Source organism: Grampus griseus (assembly GCF_964374135.1).
Source record: "Grampus griseus genome assembly, chromosome: 1".
NCBI lineage: Eukaryota > Metazoa > Chordata > Mammalia > Artiodactyla > Delphinidae > Grampus > Grampus griseus.
In genome coordinates, this window is record NC_139017.1 from 21,236,615 (window position 1) to 21,259,191 (window position 22,577).

General features: G+C 46.2%; 1 protein-coding gene across 1 annotated transcript in view; it reads right to left on the minus strand.

The window, feature by feature from the left end:
• The window catches only part of CAPN8 (calpain 8), a gene marked incomplete at both ends in the record, with an annotated part of 85,977 nt that overhangs the window by 26,252 nt on the left and 37,148 nt on the right, over positions 1–22,577 (minus strand). Inside the window, 9 exon segments of the mRNA XM_082649375.1 lie at positions 340–456; positions 7,471–7,622; positions 8,004–8,065; positions 11,098–11,162; positions 12,704–12,761; positions 15,268–15,314; positions 15,317–15,335; positions 20,844–20,880; positions 22,117–22,334. Of these exon segments, the coding sequence (XP_082505501.1) occupies positions 340–456; positions 7,471–7,622; positions 8,004–8,065; positions 11,098–11,162; positions 12,704–12,761; positions 15,268–15,314; positions 15,317–15,335; positions 20,844–20,880; positions 22,117–22,334 (775 nt within the window).

Below are 22,577 nucleotides of genomic sequence, written 5' to 3' on the forward strand. Positions count from 1 at the left end.
GCGCAGGCTCAGCGGCCATGGCTCACGAGCCCAGCCGCTTCACAGCATGTGGGATCTTCCCGGACCGGGGCACGAACCCGTGTCCCCTGCATCGGCAGGCGGACTCTCAACCACTGCACCACCAGGGAAGCCCACAACAATCTTTTTAAATCTCCCAGAGAAGGCAGCACTTTGGGCGTGGCCAGCTTGGGCTTCCTCGGCCGCTTTAGTTTCTGCTTCCCCTCCCCCAAGGATGCCACAGTTTCTGAAGCCTGTCTGGTTCTGCTTGCTGGCCCTGCCCCCTGCCCCTCTCCGCACCTCAGGAGAAATGAGATAGGGTTAAAGGAGAGAGTGACTCACTGAAGAGTGTCTCCAGGCAGATCATACAAGCAAGGAAGCTGTCAAAGTCGATGCCAAGTTTGCTGCATGCATACCGCATGGAAATGGTCTGCTGTACCTGGTTGCTAAGGGTGAAACCTACGGGCAGAAGGGGACCAAGGTTATAGGTGGAGTGGGGGGCTCGGCCCTGTCTACAGCAGAAATCAGGGCTGACTCAGGCCTGACGCTGCCCCCTTCAGAAGATACCAGAAGGGTCTAGTCATCCAATCAGTCTCCTTTTAGATAATCCTCAACAGGATAAGCCTCCTCCCTGATCCAAGAATAAGGCCTGTAGCTCCAATACTAACTCAGCTGTGCATCACATTGGCTACAGCAAGAAAAAACAGGGAAGGTGAGGGGATGGTCTCTCCTGACCATCCCCTTCACAGCCCTGTCCCCTGTGATTGCTATCACCTTCCCAGTAACAGGCAAAGTCCTTAGAAAAAGTCTAAAGAATCCAGCAACATTCCCTCCTCCCCAGATAAGGAAGGTGCTCAACAAATATTTGTTGTCACATTGACATCCAACATAAGGTAACTGCCACTGATGGTCATTAGCAACCATCATATTAAGAGTTTAAAATGAGCACATCTTGGGACTTCCCTGGTGGTCCAGTGGTTAAGAATCCACCTTCCAATGCAGAGGACGCAGGTTCGATCCCTGGTTGGGGAACTAAGATCCCACATGCCATGGGGCAACTAAGCCCATGTGCTGCAACTGCTAAGCTCTCACACCACAACTACAGAGCCCGCGTGCTGCAACTACAGAGCCCACACACCACAGCAAAAGATCCCACATGCCGCAACCAAGACCCGACACGGTCAAAAATAAATAAAGGAGGAGCTTCAAGATGGCGGAAGAGTAAGACTCGGAGATCACCTTCCTCCCCACAAATACATCAGAAATACATCTACATGTGGCACAACTCCTACAGAACGCTGGCAGAAGACCTCAGACTTCCCAAAAGGCAAGGAACTCCCCACGTACCTGAGTAGGGCAAACGAAAACAGAAAAAACAGAGACAAAAGGATAGGGACGGGACCTGCGCTAGTGGGAGGGAGCTGTGAAGGAGGAAACATTTCCACACACTACAAGCCCCTTCGCGGGCGGAGACTGCGGGTGGCAGAGGGGGAAGCTTCGGAGCTGCAGAGGAGAGCACAGCAACAGGGGTGCGGAGGGCAAAGCGGCGAGATTCCCGCACAGAGGATCAGGGCCGACCGGCACTCACCAGGCCGAGAGGCTTGTCTGGTCCCCCGCCCGCGTGGGCGGCGCTGGGAGCTGAGGCTCGGGCTTCGGTCGAGCTCACGGAGAGGACTGGGGTTGGCGGCATGAACACAGCCTGCAGGGGGTTAGTGCGCCACGGCTAGCCGGGAGGGAGTCCGGGAAAAGTCTGGAGCTGCCGAAGAGACAAGAAACTTTTTCTTCCTGCTTTGTTTCCTGGTGCGCGAGGAGAGGGGATTAAAGCGCTGCTTAAAGGAGCTCCAGAGACGTGCGTGAGCCGCGGCTAAAAGCGCGGACCCCAGAGACGGGCATGAGACGCTAAGGCCGCTGCTGCTGCCACCAAGAAGCCTGTGTACAAGCACAGATCACTGTCCACACCTCCCTTCCGGGGAGACTGTGCAGCCCGCCACTGCCAGGGTCCCGGGATCCAGGGACAACTTTCCCGGGAGAACGCACGGCGCGCCTCAGGCTGGTGCAACGTCACGCCGGCCTCTGCCGCGCAGGCTCGCCCCGCACTCCGTGCCCCTCCCTCCCCCACGGCCTGAGTGAGCCACAGCTGCCGAATCAGCTGCTCCTTTAACCTCGTCCTGTCTGAGCAAAGAACACATGCCCTCCGGCGACCTACACGCAGAGGCGGGGCCAAATCCAAAGCTGAGCCCCTGGGAGCTGTGCGAACAAAGAAGAGAAGGAGAAATCTCTCCCAGCAGCCTCAGGAGCAGCGGATTAAATCTCCACAATCAACTTGATGTACCCTGCATCTGTGGAATACCTGAATAGACAATGAATCATCCCAAATTGAGGAGGTGGACTTTGGGAGCAACGATTTTTTTTTCCCCCTTTTTTTTCTTTTTGTGAGTGTGTATGCATATGCTTCTGTGTGTGATCTTGTCTGTATAGTTTTGCTTTCACCATTTGTCCCAGGGTTCTGTCTGTCCAGGTTTTTTTTTTTTTTTTTGAAATCTTCATTTTTATTCCTAATTGTATTACATAGCTGAATATGTGAAAATATGTTATTATTAACATTTTCTTAGACATTTGGGTTGTTTCTCTTTTGGAGGTGTTAAAAAACAAATTTCAGTAAAAATTCTTTATAATCTGGTGTTGATTTGATTGATGAATTTTTTTAAAGATTAATTCATAAAATTGGAATAGCTCAGTCACAAATTGGTACTAGGTTTTCTTTTCTTTTTTTTTTTTTTTTTGTCCCATACAGGATAAATCCAAGGAGAAATACGCCAAGACACATGTTAATCAAACTGTCAAAAATTAAATACAAAGAAAGCATATTAAAAGCAGCAAGGGAAAAACAACAAATAACACACAAGGGAATCCCCATAAGGTTAACAGCTGATCTTTCAGCAGAAACTCCACAAGCCAGAAGGGAGTGGCAGGACATATTGAAAGTGATGAAGGAGAAAAACCTGCAACCAAGATTACTCTACCCAGCAAGGATCTCATTCAGATTTGATGGAGAAATTAAAACCTTTACAGACAAGCAAAAGCTGAGAGAGTTCAGCACCACCAAACCAGCTCTACAACAACTGCTAAAGGAACTTCTCTAGGCAAGAAACACAAGAGAAGGAAAAGACCTACAATAAAGAACCCAAAACAGTTAAGAAAATGGGAATGGGAACATACATATCGATAATTACCTTAAATGTAAATGGACTGAATGCTCCCACCAAAAGACACAGATTGGCTGAATGGATACAAAAACAAGACCCATATATATGCTGTCTACAAGAGACCCACTTCAGACCTAGAAACACATACACACTGAAAGTAAGGGGATGGAAAAAGATATTCCATGCAAATGGAAACCAAAAGAAAGCTGGAGTAGCAATTCTCATATCAGACAAAATAGACTTTAAAACAAAGCCTATTAGAAGAGACAAAGAAGGACACGACATAATGATCAAGGGATCGATCCAAGAAGAAGATAAAACAATTGTAAATATTTATGCACCCAACATAGGAGCACCTCAATACATAAGGCAAATACTAACAGCCATAAAAGGGGAAATCGACAGTAACACATTCATAGTAGGGGACTTTAACACCCCACGTTCACCAATGGACAGATCATCCAAAATGAAAATAAATAAGGAAACACAGCTTTAACTGATACATTAAACAAGATGGACTTAATTGATATTTATAGGCCATTCCATCCAAAAACAACAGAATACACATTTTTCTCAAGTGCTCATGGAACATTCTCCAGGATAGATCATATCTTGGGTCACAAATCAAGCCTTGCTAAATTTAAGAAAATTGAAATCGTATCAAGTATATTTTATGACCACAACGCTATGAGACTAGATATCAATTACAGCAAATGATCTGTAAAAAATACAAACACATGGAGGCTAAACAATACACTACTTAATAATGAAGTGATCACTGAAGAAATCAAAGAGGAAATCAAAAAATACCTAGAAACAAATGACAATGGAGACACGACGACCCAAAATCTATGGGATGCAGCAAAAGCAGTTCTAAGAGGGAAGTTTATAGCAATACAATCCTACCTTACGAAACAGGAAACATCTCAAATAAACAACCTAACCTTGAACCTAAAGCAATTAGAGAAAGAAGAGCAAAAAAACCCCAACGTTAGCAGAAAGAAAGAAATCATAAAGATCAGATAAGAAATAAATGAAAAAGAAATGAAGGAAGTGATAGCAAAGATCAATAAAACTAAAAGCTGGTTCTTTGAGAAGATAAACAAAATTGATAAACTATTAGCCAGACTCATCAAGAAAAAAAGGGAGAAGACTCAAATCAATAGAATTAGAAATGAAAAAGGAGAAGTAACAACTGACACTGCAGAAATACAAAAGATCATGAGAGATTACTACAAGCAACTCTATGCCAATAAAATGGACAACCTGGAAGAAATGGACAAATTCTTGGAAATGCACAACCTGCCAAGACTGAATCAGGAAGAAATAGAAAATATGAAGACCAATCACAAGCACTGAAATTGAAACTGTGATTTAAAATTTTCCAACAGACAAAAGCCCAGGACCAGATGGCTTCACGGGCGAATTCTATCAAACATTTAGAGAAGAGCTATCACCTATCCTTCTCAAACTCTTCCAAAATATAGCAGAGGGAGGAACACTCCCAAACTCATTCTACAAGGCCACCATCACCTTGATACCAAAACCAGACAAGGATGTCACAAAGAAAGAAAACTACAGGCCAATATCACTGATGAACATAGATGCAAAAATCCTCAACAAAATACTACCAAACAGAATCCAACAGCATATTAAAAGGATCATACACCACGATCAAGTGGGGTTTATTCCAGGAATGCAAGGATTCTTCAATATACGCAAATCAGTCAATGTGATACACCATATTAACAAATTGAAGGAGAAAAACCATATGATCATCTCAATAGATGCAGAGAAAGCTTTTGACAAAATTCAACACCCATTTATGATAAAAACCCTCCAGAAAGTAGGCATAGAGGGAACTTTCCTCAACATAATAAAGGCCATATATGATAAACCCACAGCCAACATCGTCCTCAATGGTGAAAAACTGAAAGCATTTCCACTAAGATCAGGAACAAGACAAGGTTGCCCACTCACACCACTCTTATTCAACATAGTTTTGGAAGTTTTAGCCACAGCAATCAGAGAAGAAAAGGAAATAAAAGAATCCAAATCGGAAAAGAAGAAGTAAAGCTGTCACTGTTTGCAGTTGACATGATACTATACATAGAGAATCCTAAAGATGCTACCAGAAAAGTAGTAGAGCTAATCAATGAATTTGGTAAAGTAGCAGGATACAAAATTAATGCACAGAAATCTGGCATTCCTATACTCTAATGATGAAAAATCTGAAAGTGAAATCAAGAAAACACTCCCAGTTACCATTGCAACAAAAAGAATAAAATATCTAGGAATAAACCTACCTAAGGAGACAAAAAACCTGTATGCAGAAAATTATAAGACACTGATAAAAGAAATTAAAGATGATACAAATAGATGGAGAGATATACCATGTTCTTGGATTGGAAGAATCAACATTGTGAAAATGACTGTACTACCCAAAGCAATCTACAGATTCAATGTAATCCCTATCAAACTACCACTGGCATTTTTCACAGAACTAGAACAAAAAATTTCACAATTTGTATGGAAACACAAAAGACCCCGAATAGCCAAAGCAATCTTGAGAACGAAAAACGGAGCTGGAGGAATCAGGCTCCTTGACTTCAGACTATACTACAAAGCTACAGTAATCAAGACAGTATGGTACTGGCACAGAAACAGGATGATAGATCAATGGAACAGGATAGAAAGCCCAGAGATAAACCCACGCACATACGGTCACCTTATCTTTGATAAAGGAGGCAGGAATGTACAGTGGAGAAAGGACAGCCTCTACAATAGGTGGTGCTGGGAAAATTGGACAGGTACATGTAAAAGTATGAGATTAGAATACTCCCTAACACCATACACAAAAACACACCATCCTCAAAATGGATTAAAGACCTAAGTGTAAGGCCAGAAACTATCAAACTCTTAGAGGAAAACAGGCAGAGCACTCTATGACATAAATCACAGCAAGATCCTTTTTGACCCACTTCCTAGAGAAAGGGAAATAAAAACAAAAATAAACAAATGGGACCTAATGAAAATTCAAAGCTTTTGCACAGCAAGGGAAACCATAAACAAGACCAAAAGACAACCCTCAGAATGGGAGAAAATATTTGCAAATGAGGCAACTGACAGGGATTAATCTGCAAAATTTACAAGCAGCTCATGCAGCTCAATAACGAAAAAACAGCCAACCCAATCCAAACATGGGCAGAAGACCTAAATAGACATTTCTCCAAAGAAGATATACAGACTGCCAACAAACACATGAAAGAATGCTCAACATCATTAATCATTAGAGAAATGCAAATCAAAACTACAATGAGATATCATCTCACACCAGTCAGAATGACCATCGTCAAAAAATCTAGAAACAATAAATGCTGGAGAGGGTGTGGAGAAAAGGGAACACTCTTGCACTGCTGGTGGGAATGTGAATTGGTACAGCCACTATGGAGAACAGTATGAAGGTTCCTTAATAAACTACAAATAGAACTACCACATGACCCAGCAATCGCACTACTGGGCATATACCCTGAGAAAACCATAATTCAAAAAGAGTCATGTACCAAAATGTTCAATGCAGCTCTATTTACAATAGGTGGGAGACGGAAAGAACCTAAGTGTCCATCATCGGATGAATGGATAAAGAAGATGTGGCACATGTATACAATGGAATATTACTCAGCCATAAAAAGAAGTGAAATTGAGTTATTTGTAGTGAGGTGGATTGACATAGAGTCTGTCATACAGAGTGAAGTATGGCAGAAAGAGAAAAACAAATACTGTATGCTAACATATATATATGGAATGTAAAAAAAAAAAAGGCATGAAGAACCTAGGAGCAAGATGGTAATAAAGATGCAGACCTACTAGAGAATGGACTTGAGGACATGGAGATGGGGAAGGGTAAGTTGGGACAAAGTGAGAGAGTGGTAGTGTATATATGGACATATATATACTACCAAATGTAAAATAGATAGCTAGTGGGAAGAAGCTGCATAGCACAGGGAGATCAGCTCAGTGCTTTGTGACCACCTAGAGGGGTGGGATAGGGAGACTGGGAGAGAGACGCAAGAGGGAGGAGATATGGTGATATATGTATAACTGATTCACTTTGTTATAAAGCAGAAGCTAACCCACCATTGTAAAGCAATTATACTTCAATTAAAATGTTAAAAATAAATAAATAAATAAAAGTTTTTAAAAATTAATATAAAATAAAGTGAGCACATCTGGCTCTCAAGACCTTGTCTACAGGATGTGTCCTCACCTGCCTTCTTCAGGGCTGTCCTCATCTCGTGGGCATCCATGGTCCCCGAGTGGTTATAATCAGTTTCCCGATAGATCTCATAAAGTAGAAGAAAATTTCCAGGTAGAAAACAGCTTTTTGTGGCCCCTGCAGAACCATCTCCCTCCACCTCGCTTCCTCAGAAGGCCAGGGACACCCTCAGAGAAGGCTTCACTGATTCCTCCCAAGAAGTTTCCAGAACAAAATTAAGAGCTTGGGCTGAGGGCCGGTGCTAGTCCTTTTGCCCTGTGAACAGGGGAACTTCCTGTGACAGCACTGGCACATTGACAGCACTTCCGTTGACAGAACTGGCAATCTCTCATTGACTCCTTAGTCCTTCCTGCACAGTATATCCAGGTTTGGTGTTGCCTTTGACCATGATGAAGGATCTGGTCAGACCAGGGCAGCAAATAGATCAGGAATGGGTGTCATGGAAGGTGAGGGTCTAGAAACAGAACAGAAGATGGTGACAAGAGCCCAGAGTATGCACAACAGGGAGAGGGGTTACCAGCTACTTCTGAATCTTCAACCAGAGCATCTTGAATTCCACCAGCCCCAAGGTGCCCGTCCCATTGCTCTAAGCAGGTTAAATGCCAACATGATCAAGCCCAGATTCCACATGCTCTATGGATTTCGTTCTCTTGTGACCTTGCACAGTGAGTGTCTGAAGACCTCAGTGAACATCCGTGTCTGTAGTAAGCAGGGCCCTGGGGTCACGGTGGGAAATGTTGGTGGGAGACAAATTCAAATAAAGATTAAAGAGTCAAACACTCACCAAGGCCCTCCTTTGAGGTCAGGTACAGAGCTAGGAGCAAAGGGCAAGTCAGGAGTCTAACACCCTCCGTTCATTAGCATCCAGCACCCTCGTCATCCTGGGTCGTTGAGGGGTTGAGCTCTATGGTCTGTTGTAAATTCCCTTCCAGATTTAAATGTCTGGTTGATATTGATGTCATTGATAGTTGATGTCAAAATGTTATCAGAGGGACTTCCCTCGTGGTCCAGTGGCTAAGACTCTGTGCTCCTAATGCAGGGAGCCTGGGTTCGATCCCTTGTCAGGGAACTAGATCCCACATGCCACAACTAAGAGTTCACATGCCGCAACTAAAGATCCCGCATGCCACAACTAAAGATCCTGCATGCCGCAATGAAGATCTCACACATGGCAACGAAGTTCCTGCATGCCACAACTAAGACCCGGCGCAGCCAAATAAATAAATATTTTTTTAAAAAATGTTATCAGAAGAGTCCTCAGGAGCACGGTATTGGGATTCTCTGCCACACGGTCTACAGATGTTTGTCTGGTGTCCTGCAGGAGCTCTGAGCTTCTCAACACTGATTCCTGGGACCCTGGGACATGGTCCCAGGAGCACATCTGGCTCATAGGCCACTGCTCAACCCAAACAGGCCAGGGGTTGTGTGCAATTCTCTGTGTCCAGCAATATTGATTAAGCACTGGGCTCGACCTGGGGGGCTGGTTTTGAACTGTCCCTACCCTCATGAAGTTCCGTCTCTTTGAAACTCTACCCTTTTCTCAGCCATCCCAACTAATCACTAGACACCAGTGTGTTACAGCTCAGATGTTAAAATTCTGAAACAGAACATCATTCCCACCTCCTTCAACTAGCTAAACAAAAAGTCACGTTTACATCCAAGGGTATAAACCTCACCCTTTAAGAAAGTCTATGTCCTTATTTCCACGATCCACGCTGAGTGTTGGCTGTACCACAGCCTTCAAGTCCTAATACTTCGACCAACATACCTGAGAAGAGTAGTCTACAAGGAGAGCTAACGCTCTGGTCTAGCTAGTCCCATGTATACTTGTATCTCATTTCATCCTCACAAGTCTACATATTGTTATTCCATTTTCTGGGAGAAGAAACTGAGGTTCAGAGCATTTAATAACTGTGGTGGAGCCAGAACTTGGACTCCTGTCTGTTCCAAAGCCCTCGTCCCAGAGCACCAATGTATCCTCAATCCCAGATGTAATTGCCTACAGACTCCCGGGCCCCATCCCAGACTTAACGAATCAGCATCTCCAGGAGTGAGACTCAGGCAACTGGATTGTTAAAACCTCATGGTTTTTAAGTGTTGATACATGCTATAGTGGACCACATGTTATATGATTCCATTTACATGAAAATATCCGGAACAGGCAAATCTATAAAGACAAAGTTGTTGTAGGGCAGAGGATTTCAGGTTGTTGAGAGGAAAAGGTGAGTGACTGCTAATATGGGTGCAGGGTCTCTTTTGGGGGTGATAAAAATGCTCTAAAATGGATGGTTGATGTTTATACAACTCTGTGAATATACTAAAAACCATTGAACTGTACCCTATAAATGGGTACATTGGGTGGCATGTGAATTATATCTCAATAAATCTGTTATATTTACACAAGGCTCCATGGGCAGCTCTGCTGCATATCCGGGTTCAGAACCACTGCCCCAAAGCACCCAAACCGTGGAACAGACCCTCTTGAAGAATGACTGAGTCACGGTCCTCCTGGAGCCATGAAAATGCAAACACCCCTGCGAACAATGAGTGAGTGACTACAAGGTCACCCTCAAATCTAAGTTAAAGTCGATAGGCAAGTTTGAGAAGAATGATTCAGAAATCAAGGAACTATTTGTAGAAAAATGAATCAATGCTTAACAGTTCTTTGTGGCTCACGAATTAAATTGTGGACCATGGAGACATCATAGAAGGACACAGGGCTGGAGAGTCCCAGCATCTGAAGCTCTGGGACCACAAGGATAGCACCCGCTCTCCGTGGCTGACAGCCCCAGCAGAGGGCAGCACACGCGTGCTGGCTAACCAGGACTCCTCTGCATGACTACCGTGTAAGTACGGTTCATTCCCACCGCCCCAAAGGTCATCAGATCTTACCACGGATGAAGCCCTCAGAACTGAGGGGCACCCTCCTAGGCTCCAGTTTTCCAAGAAATCACCTTCACCAGCAGCACCATGGAGAACGGTAACCTGGACCCACCTGAGGCCAAGTTTCAAGTACGTGATGTTCCACAGTTCCCCACTCTGCGCTTCATTTAAGCCGTTCCTTCCACCTAGGATGCCCTAACCTTCCCCATTCCTCCCCGAGTCTCTTACTCATTCTTCAATACACAGCGAGGGTTAAACTGGGTCAGAGTGACAAACAGGTTTTATCCTGTGTGATATTTCTCAACTACTGGTGGTGGCCGTGTCAATACTGAGAGACAAAGACAGACGGGGATAGAAACAGCCGGGGAGAAGGAGGAGGGAGGGGCCTCGTGGGAGGAGCCTCGTGGGAGGAGCCTCGTGGGAGGAATACTGTGATGAACAGGAGGAGGGTCACAAATGCCACATAGTTGCTGTCTTTGAATTAAAGGATTTTAAACAAGTCACTTCAACAGGGCACATCTCAGTTTCTTCACCTGTAAAATGGATCATCTCGCGCTTACTGAGGAGCAAAAATGAGATGACATTTTCCTTTACAGCTCAAGCAAGTACCTGCCGTATGCTCAGAAAATGCTGGTTCCCTTCTCCCTCTTTCCCTTGCCTCCGTCTCACTGGGAGAGGTGGAGGAGTCCTGAAAATCAGGATCAGAGTAAAAATAATGTGACATTTAAAGGATGCATCCATCAGGCTGATCATCTCCCTGCAAGTGTTGATGTTGAATCCATCGAATTTGATGTCTGTTCCTAAATATTTAAATAGAAAAGAGGGGAGGGAATCAGGATCGTTTGAAGGCAGGGGAAATAATCTCCCTGGTAGGAAGCCACCGAGGACGCCAGCCAGAGTACGGAGCCAGATGTGAGCGCCACAGAAAGGAAAGAGCATGGCGGCGGGCTCCTGGGCGGGGCCCCCTGGGGGTGGCACAGGTGGGCACTGGCATCGGGGTCCAGTGTCTGAACCTCAGCTTTGCTACTCACAAGCCACCGGGACTTCAGCAAACTAATATCTCTGAGCTTTGGTTTCTTTCTCCATCAATAAGAACAGTACTTGCCCCCAAAGCTAATTGGGGCTAAAATGAGATAATGGAAGTGAACTTCTTAGCACAGTGCTTGGTATATAGCAAGTTCTTAATAAACCAGCTACCTTTTTATTGGCTAGGTATCGTTCGAAGCACTGTACTTCTACTCCTCCAAATAACCCCATGTGGTAGATACTTTCATCCCTATTTTATAGATAAGGAAACTGAGGCCCAGAGAGGTTAAATAATTTGCTCAAGATCACACGACCCAGGCAGAGCTGGGATTTAAACGCAGGCCACCCGTCTCCATAGCCCAAGCTTTCAACCATGACACACAGCCTCTCACACGGCAGCTGTTATCCTTACTGCTAAATTGCAGGTATCTCCTGGGAGCTACAGCCATCCCTGGCTCCATACTCACCTTGCCCACACCTGAGAGCCAAGGCAGGAAGGAACCAAAGCCCTGCAAATCCTCTCTTCTTCCCTGGGCTCTTTCTCTGCAAGGCAGGAGGGGAAGCTGGAGCAGGGCGGGGTGTCTCTGAGCCTGCGCCTGGGCTCTGAGCCCTGGGGAGCTGCTCGGCCCCAGGTGGGCTCACACCCGGCCTTGCCCCTGCATCCTGCATGCTCACCCCCTGTCCTGTTGCCACGGGTGAACATGCCCATCACTCAACCAGGCGGAAGCCTGACCCTGGCCCAGCCCTGGGCCCAACAAGAAGCCAGTTCCGTGCCAGCTTACATGGGGCTGCGGTTCAGAGGGAAGGAGCAAGGCTTTCCTCAACCTGGGTGCAGCTGGATCCTCTGACAGCCCCCGGGGCTTGCTAAAGTCTAAAGACGGAGAACTGTCACGACCTAGGACAGTCAGAATCCTCCCCTCCACACGCTTTCCCCAGGGATGCGCTACAGAACAAGATCTTCGATCTGCGCAGTTTCCCACTGTGTCAAAGTTATAAATTTGGCGGGAAAATTTCACTTACTCTCAACCCAACTTCTTTCCTCCCAAGACTCAGGACTCCTTCCTGCAGGGCCGGTTGGCCCCAGCACCAGCCCCGCCTTCATCCGGCCCAGCACCCCTCCCGCTCCAGCCTCTCCCACCTGCTGGACGCTCCATCAGCCCAGAGGGAATCAGGGCCCCGGGCCAGAGGCCAAAGGCCCCTTGTCCCCATCTGCAGTGCCCCTGGCCCAGTGCCTGCACCCATTCTTACCCCACCCCCACCCCAGCATCTGTCTTAGGCTCCCAGACTTCCTGAAAAGCCCCAAGGAAGAACTTACGTTTGGAAAACACCTCATTCAGAGCCGTCTTGAGTTCATTGACACTGATCTCAGAATCCTAGAGAGAGGAACCCAAATGCAAATCACGTCAGGCCCTGACAAGCGTTTCAAGACATTAAATTCATGTAGAGTCAGACACCAGGTCCACTGACTCTATGATTTTAAAAGGCTGCGACATCTTTTAAAAACTCCAATTCACAGTTTTTCTGGGGCCCCTGTAGCCGGGTGGGAAGTGTATATTAATGGCATGAGCGGGGTACACCTTCTGCAGAAGGCTGCTCACGGTGCCTGCTGCCCTTCTCCGGGCTTGCCTAACCCAAGACCAAGACATGGCAAGAAGCAATAATAGGAGGCAGTGCTGACGGGCCACACCCCTGATGTGGGACATCCTCAAACCCTCACAACAGCTCTGCACCCATGTTAGAGTTAAGGAAACTGTGATTGCTAAACACCATATACATTCACCATGTAATTGTCATTTCCATGTGATGTAACTGCTGGGGGTTCACAGCCACCAGTGGCAGAAACCTAAGACTGTCTCACCCCAAAGTGCCGCTTTCCCCACTGCACCTATGGGAGTTGCTATTTCACGCATAGCCCATCTCAAACTGGAAGTAGAGATTTAGGGGAGTAGGATTTCCCACGTGCATTTGGGATAAACACTGAGCCAGTAGGACGGTTCATCCCTTAACTCTGAGCTGGAGGGCAGACCTCGGGCAGGATGATGAATGAGGCTCAGAGAAGGGATGCTGGACTGAGATCTGGGTTCCAGTCGTGACTCCGTCCCTTACTCTCCATGCGACCTTAGCCAAGTCACTTCCTCTGGTGAGGTGTGGTCTTATCACTTGTCCCCATGGGGCCCCACTTCTCCCTGCCTCCACCAGCCAGGCCCAGGCTATTCTACTAGAAACCAGGGAGGTGGGAGCTGCACAGGGCAGCCTTGCCTGTGAGCACAGCTGGCCTCATTCAAGCACGGCACGGTCAGTCCCAATAACAAGACCTGGGGACCCTCTGAAAAGCCTTCAGGCCAAGAATGGGATGTTGAGATCTTGGCCTATCCCTCACCGGGCCTTGTGCCCCAGCAAGCTCCTTAACTCTCTGTGCCTGACCCTTCACCCGCAGAGCAGGGACAGTGACCGATACTGTCCCACCAGGAGAGAAAAGATAAGGTATGTGAAGAACTATACAAATAGGAACTTTTACTTTGTTATCAGTCTTGATGTTCTAAATAAAATATGGTCCCTTGGCAGCTAAGGCAACAAGGTTTTGTTAGCAAAAACACTGGTCTGAGCGCCCAACTAAAACACAGATTGACTCATTTTTGCAAAGCTTTTTTTAATGGCTATATAAAGGAATTTTGTTCCCAGGTTTTATCTTCTGCAAGGATTCTGATGTATTTTCTTCTACGCTATCCTTAAATCTAGAAAGTGGCTCTGAGCTTCCCTGCAGGGTGAAGAGCATTGTTTTTACCTTCTGTTATGGACTGAATGTTTGTGTACCCAAAAATTCATATGTTGAAATCCAATCCCCAATGTCATAGTATTAGGAGGAGAGACTTTTGGGAGGTGATTAGGTCATGAGGGTGAAGCCCTTTTGAGTGGGATTAATGCCCTTATAAAAGGAACCCCAGACAGATCCCTCACCCTCTTTCCACCTTGTGAGGACACAGTGAGACTTCAACAGTCTGCAAGCTAGAGGAAGGCCCTCCCCAGAATCCAACCATGCCTGATCTCACTTCCAGCCTCCAGAACTGTGAGAAATAAATTTCTGTTTATTCTGTTTCATACGCTTCCCAGTCTGTGGTACACTATTATGGCAGCCCAAGATGACGGATGCCTTCCAAGGCCCTTTGGCAAATCTTATTATCCTTCAAAGAGCAGTGCATTCACTGTATCTATGGGGCCAGTTGTGACACTTGCAGTCCTGAGTCTGCTCTGACTTATGGCCTCACAGGACTGGAATCACAATAAGCTAAGTCAGCAGGACAGGGAGGGAAGAAGCAGGGGGCACACCAGCATCTTCCCCTGGCTCCATGTGCCCCTGAGCGGTGCCGGCACCTGGGCCAACTTGAATTCCGCAGCCCAAGCTCCGCTGGTGTCCCTGAGGGCAGGCAGGGCGGCGGGCTGGTGAACACTAATCCCAGGCCAGGTTAACTGAGCCGCCTGCCACCTGGGCTGAGCGATTCCTCTCATCTCTGAAGGATATTGATATAGGGAAGTTTTGCCTCCCCGCTTTTTATAAAGTCAGGGCTCTGATCCAACAGGGCCAGTTTACACACAGAAAGGCTTTTGGTAGGATCTAGAGATTCGGATTTTCTGTGTTCTCAAAAAGCAGTCAACACAGCAAGAAAAATGGCCTTGGTCCCAAGATTCCTCTCCCCAGCAGTGCAGGAAAGGCCTCTCAGGTTTAAGACAGGAAAGTGGCAACAGACAGAGTTGGGGGACCGGAGACCTGCGGCCTCATCGTTTATACTCACGGAGATGCGAGGGGAAAGACTCAGGTGAGCTGAGCTTTCCAGAACACTCTCCTGCCTGTCTGGGAGCCTGTCTATGCCCTGTACTCACCTTCCCTGCAAGCTTCTCAAACAGGCTCCAGAGCTGGCCGTCTTCTTGTCCACCTCATTGGGGTGTGGCTAAAAGGCAGGGCAATTGGAAAGTTAAGATGGGACTCGTTGAGGAGAATGAAAGACAAAGATTTAAAATTCATTCGCTCGTCATTCACTACATCTGTCGCATATCTGTCGTGTGTCGGACACTGGGTGTATGGGGGTACATGACAGTAAACAGGAGAGGTCCAAGGTCCTGGCCCCAGAAGCTCTCCATCCAGCAAGGTCCAGGGGTCTAGGGGCTTCCTCTATCAGCGATGTGAGGAAGTGATCCCCACCAACCGTGAATTTCTGATTTCAACCCTGAATCGCTTTCAGAGATCGGTGGCAACACTGACAGCAGAGAATCTCGGTCTGGGTCTGTGGGCTCCTAAAAGAGATTCACTGATGACCTTCAAGGGGTCTGTGAACTTCAGGTATTGCATGAAAATTGGGAGTAACGTTAACATGTGTTTTCTTAGCTTTCACCAGCTTCTGAAATAGCAACATGATTAAAAAGGAGTTAAAATCACAGCCTAGTGGAAACAGCAGAACTGGAAGCCAGAAGACAGGAGTTCAAACACCGCACTGACCAATTACGAAACTCCATCTCAGGGCTCTGACATCCATTTCCTCAAGTCCAGTATTAAATTAACTAGGCTTGTTACATGGGGTCATTTGAGAATCAAATGAGAACGAATGTGTGTCAAAGTCCTTCGAAAATTGCTAATCATTATATGAATGACTGTCCAGAGACTTTCTGATATGACCACGGGCTCTTTGCAAAATGGAATGAAACTCCTCAACTGTCATCACCAGACAGAAAAGTCACAAGTTTCCCAGATGTCTTGAAGAGTTTCAGAAAACCAAGTCAATTTCTTCCAAAACCATCACTCAGGAAAGTACAAAAGGCCTGATCTGGCCCAATGATACTGTACTATTAAGAGTAGCAGCGGTAGTGATAGTACTTACCTTTGTTGAGCACTTACTACCTGTCAGGTACTATACATAGATTGGTTCATTTAATACTCATGAGTACTCTATGAGATTGGTCTCATTGCTATCCACATTTCACAGATGGAGAAACTGAGGTTTAAAAGTGTTAAGTAACAGGCCAAGATTACACAGCTGGTACATGGTGGAGGCAGGATTCAAAGTCAAGTTTGTGCGCTGTTTCACCAGCCACCAGTCTGATCCCCAGAGCAGCTGCTCTCAGCATCTTACTGCAACTCAACCTCGCCAGGGCTCTGCTTCCTCATCGATAACACAGGGGTTTTAATGCCTATTATACTGTTTACATTTATGAGGAGTAAATCCAAAAATACATCTAAAGTTTTTAGAAGAAATGATAAATACTTCTCATCACACATGTATGATTTTAAAGTGGTCTTGTAGAATAAAAGCTTTATATCATCCATGTAATAAAATATACGATAACCTGAATCTAGTGTGAAGTCTACGGATTCTGAACATAGAGTAACATTCTATTATTCTGGGGGAAAATAAGTATGAACTGGAAAGAAAGGAAGGAAGGAAGGGAAGGAGGGAGGGAGGGGGGAAGAAAGAGAGAGAGAGAGGGACTTCCCTGGCGGTCCAGTGATTAAGGCTTCACCTTCCAATGCAGGGGGTGGAGGTTTGATCCCTGGTCAGGGAGCCAAGATCCCACATGCCTCGAGGCCAAAAAACCGAAACATAAAACAGAAGCAGTATTGTAACAAATTCAATAAAGACTTTAAAAATGGTCCACATCAAAAAAAAATCTCTAAAAAAAGGAAGAAATAGACTAGAGCTATACATTTCAATAAGGATAAATCTCAGGGCTGCGGATTGGGCTGGCTGCTCAGACCCACCTTCTCCAGCTCTACAGCACCAGCCTTAACATTCCTGCCTTCCAGTTCTACTGTTCTCCCTCAGGGACTGGGAAGGTCCTGGCTATAGAAGTCAACTGCAGTAATAGGGAGGATTCTATTAAAGCAACTGTATGGCCTTCTTACCTAGGAATCATGCAGACATTCAAATACTGTACTTATAAAAATGACACAAGTTATACATGAAAACGTGCAATATCAAAGCATATTAAAAGTTCAAGTCCCCCTTGGAAGGGGGGGCGGCGGGATGAACTGGGAGATTGCTATTGACATTTGTACACTACTATGTATAAAATAGATAACGAATGAGAACGTACTGCATAGCACAGAGAACTTTACTCAGTGCTCTGTGGTGACCTAAATGGAAGGAAATACAAAAAAGAGGGGTTATATGTATATGTATTGTTGATTCTCTTTGCTGTACAGCAGAAACTAACACAACATTGTAAAGCAGCTATACTCCAATAAAAATTTATTTTACAAAAGTGAAAGAAAAAATGGACACGGGCACAAACGGGTGCATAGCAGGTACTTCACCACTAGGGGATGTCATCGCACACGGGAGTTTCTGGATACCAGGGAGAAAGATGCTTTTAAATGATGGCATACATGGTCTGGCAAGCGGTACTTCAGTTCGTTCACTCCTTCAAAAAAATATTTACTGGACACCGGCACATGTTGGGAACTGTTCTGTATCTGTGTCTGAGATGTAGTGGTGAACAAGACATGGTCCTTGCTTTCAAGGACCTTAATGTAGTGGAATTATCTGTTGCTCTGAGAAAATATACATGAAAACGCTTTGGAAATGGTAAGGCAACCTGGCAAAAACAGGTATTAATTTACTGTTGTCATATTACATGTTGACAGCATCTTTGCAACCCTTCTCTAGTGTGTTTGTTCAATTGCTTTCTTTTTTCCCTCCCCCATTCCAAGCAGGCCCTTTAAATGTCCAGCTGTCCAAGTCTTGGAGATTTCTGGAGGGAGGAAAACAGAAGTTCTTGCAGGCAAGGGCAATGGCTCTTCCTGTCTCCTGTAAAGTCTTAAGTCCCCTGAATATATTATCCCTGTGACGTGTGTGTGTGTGTGTGTGTGTGTGTGTGTGTGTGTGTGTGTGTCAGGGGGAGGGGTACCTTAAAGAGAAAAGGCCAAGTTTCCCTGAGACCAAGAAGATGTTGGCAGTTCCCAGGGCCCTGAAATATGGGAACCCTTGTATGGCTCCATACATGATGCTCTGGAGACCTCAAGGGACGGTTGTCCCCTAGGCCTGGCGACTCCTAGTTTACCAAAGATTCTAAGCCGCAGACCTAGTACAGAAGCCCAAGAGCTGCCAGACATGAAGGAACCTATGAGCTGAGACAGTGGGCATCTCAAGGAAGAACAGTGAGGACCCGTGACTGGTACAGACTTCCTGGTGTTTCAGAAAACCCCAAGACCATGGGAGGTGGAGACGGTGCACCCCGACAATGACTGAGATTGAATTCCTGAAATGGGGATTTAGTAAGTTTCTGGGGCTTTTTTGTTGTTGTTGTTGTTGTTGTTGTTGCTGTACGCGGGCCTCTCACTGTTGTGGCCTCTCCGGTTGCAGAGCACAGGCTCAGCAGCCATGGCTCACGGGCCCAGCTGTTCTGCGGCATGTGGGATCTTCCCGGACCGGGGCACGAACCCGTGTCCCCTGCATCGGCAGGCGGACTCTCAACCACTGTGCCACCAGGGAAGCCCAGTAAGTTTTTTTTATTAAAGTGTAGTTGATTTACAATATTGTGTTAGTTTCTGGTGTACAGAAAAGTGATTCAAATATATATATTCAGAGTATGAGAAAGAATATATGTATATATTTTCTTTCTCATATCCTTTCCATTATGGTTTATTACAAGATATTGAGTATAGTTATACTAGGTCTTTGCTGTTTACCTATTTTATATATTGTAGTGTGTATCTGTTAATCCCAAACTCCTAATTTATCCTTCCCCCTCTTTTCTCCTTTGGTAACCATATATTTGTTTTCTATGTCTGTGAGTCTGTTTCTATTTTGTAAATAAGTTCATTTGTATCATTTTTTTAGATTCTACATATAAGTGATGTCATATTATATTTGTCTTTGTCTGACTTACTTCACTTAGTGTGATATTCTCTAGGTCCATCCATGTTTCTGCAAATGGCATTATTTCATTCTTTTTTATGGTTGAGTAATATTTCATCATCATATATACCACATCTTCTTTATCTATTCATCTGTTGATGGAGACTTGAGTTGCTTCCATGTCTGGGCTATTGTAAAGAGTGCTGCTATGAACATTGTGGTTGCACGTGTCTTTTCGAATTAAGGTTTTCTCTGGATATGTGGCCGGGAGTGGGATTGCTGGGTCATGTGATAGCTCTATTTCTAGTTTTTTTAAGGAACCTCTATACTGTTCTCCATAGTAGCTGTACCAATTTACATTCCCACCAACAGTGTAGGAGGGTTCTCTTTTCTCCACGCCCTCTCCAGCATTTATTATTTGTAGAATTTTTGATGATGGTAGAGTCAGTTTTAAGTTGATTTAGCAGGGAAAAAAAAGGGGGAGTGGGGGAAGGATAGTTCTTCCCACCTGAATTGTGGACTCAGATCCACACCCTCCACACTGGCACACTGGCCTTTCTAACACAATTGGGACCAGTAGGAGGAGCAGCTACTGTGAGAGACAAGGCCTGGGGGGCAGTGAAGGGGCTGAGCTGGCATCTACCTGCAGTGCGGAAGGGGAAAGGGGCAGGAGGGAGAGCTCTGACCAGCTGGGACCACCCAGAGGCAGAAGCACAGAAAGGGCCTCTGGTGCCAGGAACTGCAGCTGACTCAAGGCAGGGGCCGCTACTGACCATTAGCTTAACTACTGGACACCAAGTCCAGTTCAGAGACTAATGGGAATGAGAAGGAACAGACAATGGGGCACACGTTTTCTATCTAATAGACTCACGGCACAACTGCCCCGCCCCCAGGGCAAGATGGGTCCATCTTTGGCACCTCCTCATGCATCTGCAGAAATAAGAGCTTAAAGACTTGATATATGCCAAATAATACCACTACCCCTCACAAAACAGCCACACTCAACGTGCTGCCTCTGTGCACCGCATCTGAGAAACAGGGCAGGGAGGGAGGGGTAGAGGGAGTGAGGCAGGTGAACCCACAAACTCTGTGCATTTCTTCCTCCAAAGTCTGCTCTGAAATGACCTCCCCCACGGAGCCTCCCGAAGGAGGTGCTCACTCCAGCACCCTCAGACTACATTCACACAGGCTTAGATCCATTGCTGGCATGAGCTGCCCTTCATCTTTTTCCTTATGCTTCTGTCATTTGTCTAAAAGACTGGATGGAGGTCTGTCTAAGAGCAGGGACTAGATCTCTTTCTCCCATCGCCTTCTCCATCCCACCCAGAAGTGCTCAAGCTCACAGCAAGTGCTCTGAGGATCCACCTGCCTGAATGTGGGGGACACTCAGACTCCCCCTACGGGGTAGGAATGTGTTACAAAGTCTGGGTTCCGGGTGCTGCGTCTATCTCATCTTCATCAGGAAGAGCCAGGACCTAGAAAATGTTGTGGCCCTGATGAATAAAGTTATCGTCCTCAGTATATAAAGAGCAGTTATGAATCAATAAGAAATCCCAAATGACTGCTATGCATCAGTGTTAGAGCTTGGCATACTAAAATGCGGCATACCCCATGTGGGCTTCCAGCTACTACATCCCCAATTTCCCTAAAACACAAAGAGAGAAAAAAACAAATATGAGTAAGTCAAACATACAGCTAATGGCTAGGTTCTTTTAGGAAGTTTTTAGCTCTGCTGAGGGATTGGATTCCTACGCAAGACCTTCAGTTCCTACTAGCACCAAACTGCATAAACTGAACCAGGACCCCTCCCTTCACCTCCCCAACCACCCCCCCCACCCTGAGTTTTTCACCAGAGACAAGAACTGCCAAGTTCAGTGGGCACCCCATGGAATCTAGAATGTTCCCCCTGGTGGATCACTCTTCTGGGGAATTCTCTCCCCACCTTGCCCCAGTTACTATTCTCATCTTGCCCTAGGAACCCAGCTATGTGAATCCCTGTTGAAATGGTGTCTGAGGAATGAGCCACCAAGCCCACAGCCCACGTGTCCATGCACACACGCACATGGTTTACGTGGTGCAGTGTGGTGTGTGTGTGTGTGTGTGTGGTATGTGGAATGTGTGTGGTGTCTATGTGTGTGCTATATATGTGTTATGTATGTGTGGTGTGTGTGATGTGTGTGTATGGTATGTGTAAGGTATATCAGGTGTGTGTGGTCTGTTTGTGGTGTGTGTGTGGTAATATGTGGTCTGTGTGTATGTACGGCGTGTGTGTGTGGTGTGTATGTGTAGTATGTGTGGTGTGTGGTGTGTGAATGTCTGTGGTGTGTGTGTTGTGTGTGTCTGTGGTGTGTGTGGTGTGTATATGTATGTGGTGTGTGTGATGTGTGTGGTGTGTATGTCTGTGCTATGTGTATGTCTGGTGTGTGTGTTGTGTGTGCAGTGTGTATGTCTGTGTTGTGTGTATGTGTTGTATGTTGTGTAGTATGTGTTGTGTGTCGTGTGTGTGTATGTATGTGTTGTGGATGTGTATGGTATACGTCTGTGGTGTGTGTGTGTGTGGTGTGTGTAAGGGAAGAGGTGGTGCTCTCATCTACATCCTCCTCTATGAGGTGCCCATCCCCACTGCAAGGAAAACGCTCTAACCAGGCTGTTACTGGTGCCCTTTCTCTCTAGCCTTGACCTTTTTTAAGGAAAGCGCCACCATGTCCCACAGACCAACGTGTAGGGGCAGTAGCAGGACACCTAGTGAAGGACGCTTGAGATCTATGGTGTTCTACAAATTTCTTCTGGGAGCCGGGGGTAGGTCCCCCACAGCGACAGGGCCTGCACCTGCGCGGAGCCAGGTCCCTCTGTCACCCCCGCCACCCCGGAGGGAAAGGACACGCCCAGGGCCTTGGCCTTCTTCTCCGAGAACACCCTCAGGCAGAAGTCGCCGTCCTTGAAGGGTCCGAAGGCGGACTGCACCACCACGTACTCCCCGGGGGGCAGCTGCACACGAGCTGAGACCTGGCGCAGGTTGACGTAGGTGCTGGAGCGGGTGGAAGGCTGGCGGCCCAGGAAGAAGACCCGGCCCAGGTGCTCATCCCTGTGGCTCTCCAGCTGTGCAAAGCAACAGTCAGGGTCAATGTCTTGTGAAATCCTGGAAGACGAAGGCCCCAGAGTTGGGTTTTATCGCACTAATTTAGGGACAGTTGATTTTTAACCCTGGGCTGAGTATCAGGAAGCCTTGGATTCTGTCGTGAGCTCACCGTGTGTCCATCATCAAATGTGTTCAGAGCACCTCTGGGTGCCCGGCCCAGGTTGAGGCACTGACCTTGGCCAGACCCCTTTCCCTCTTCCTGC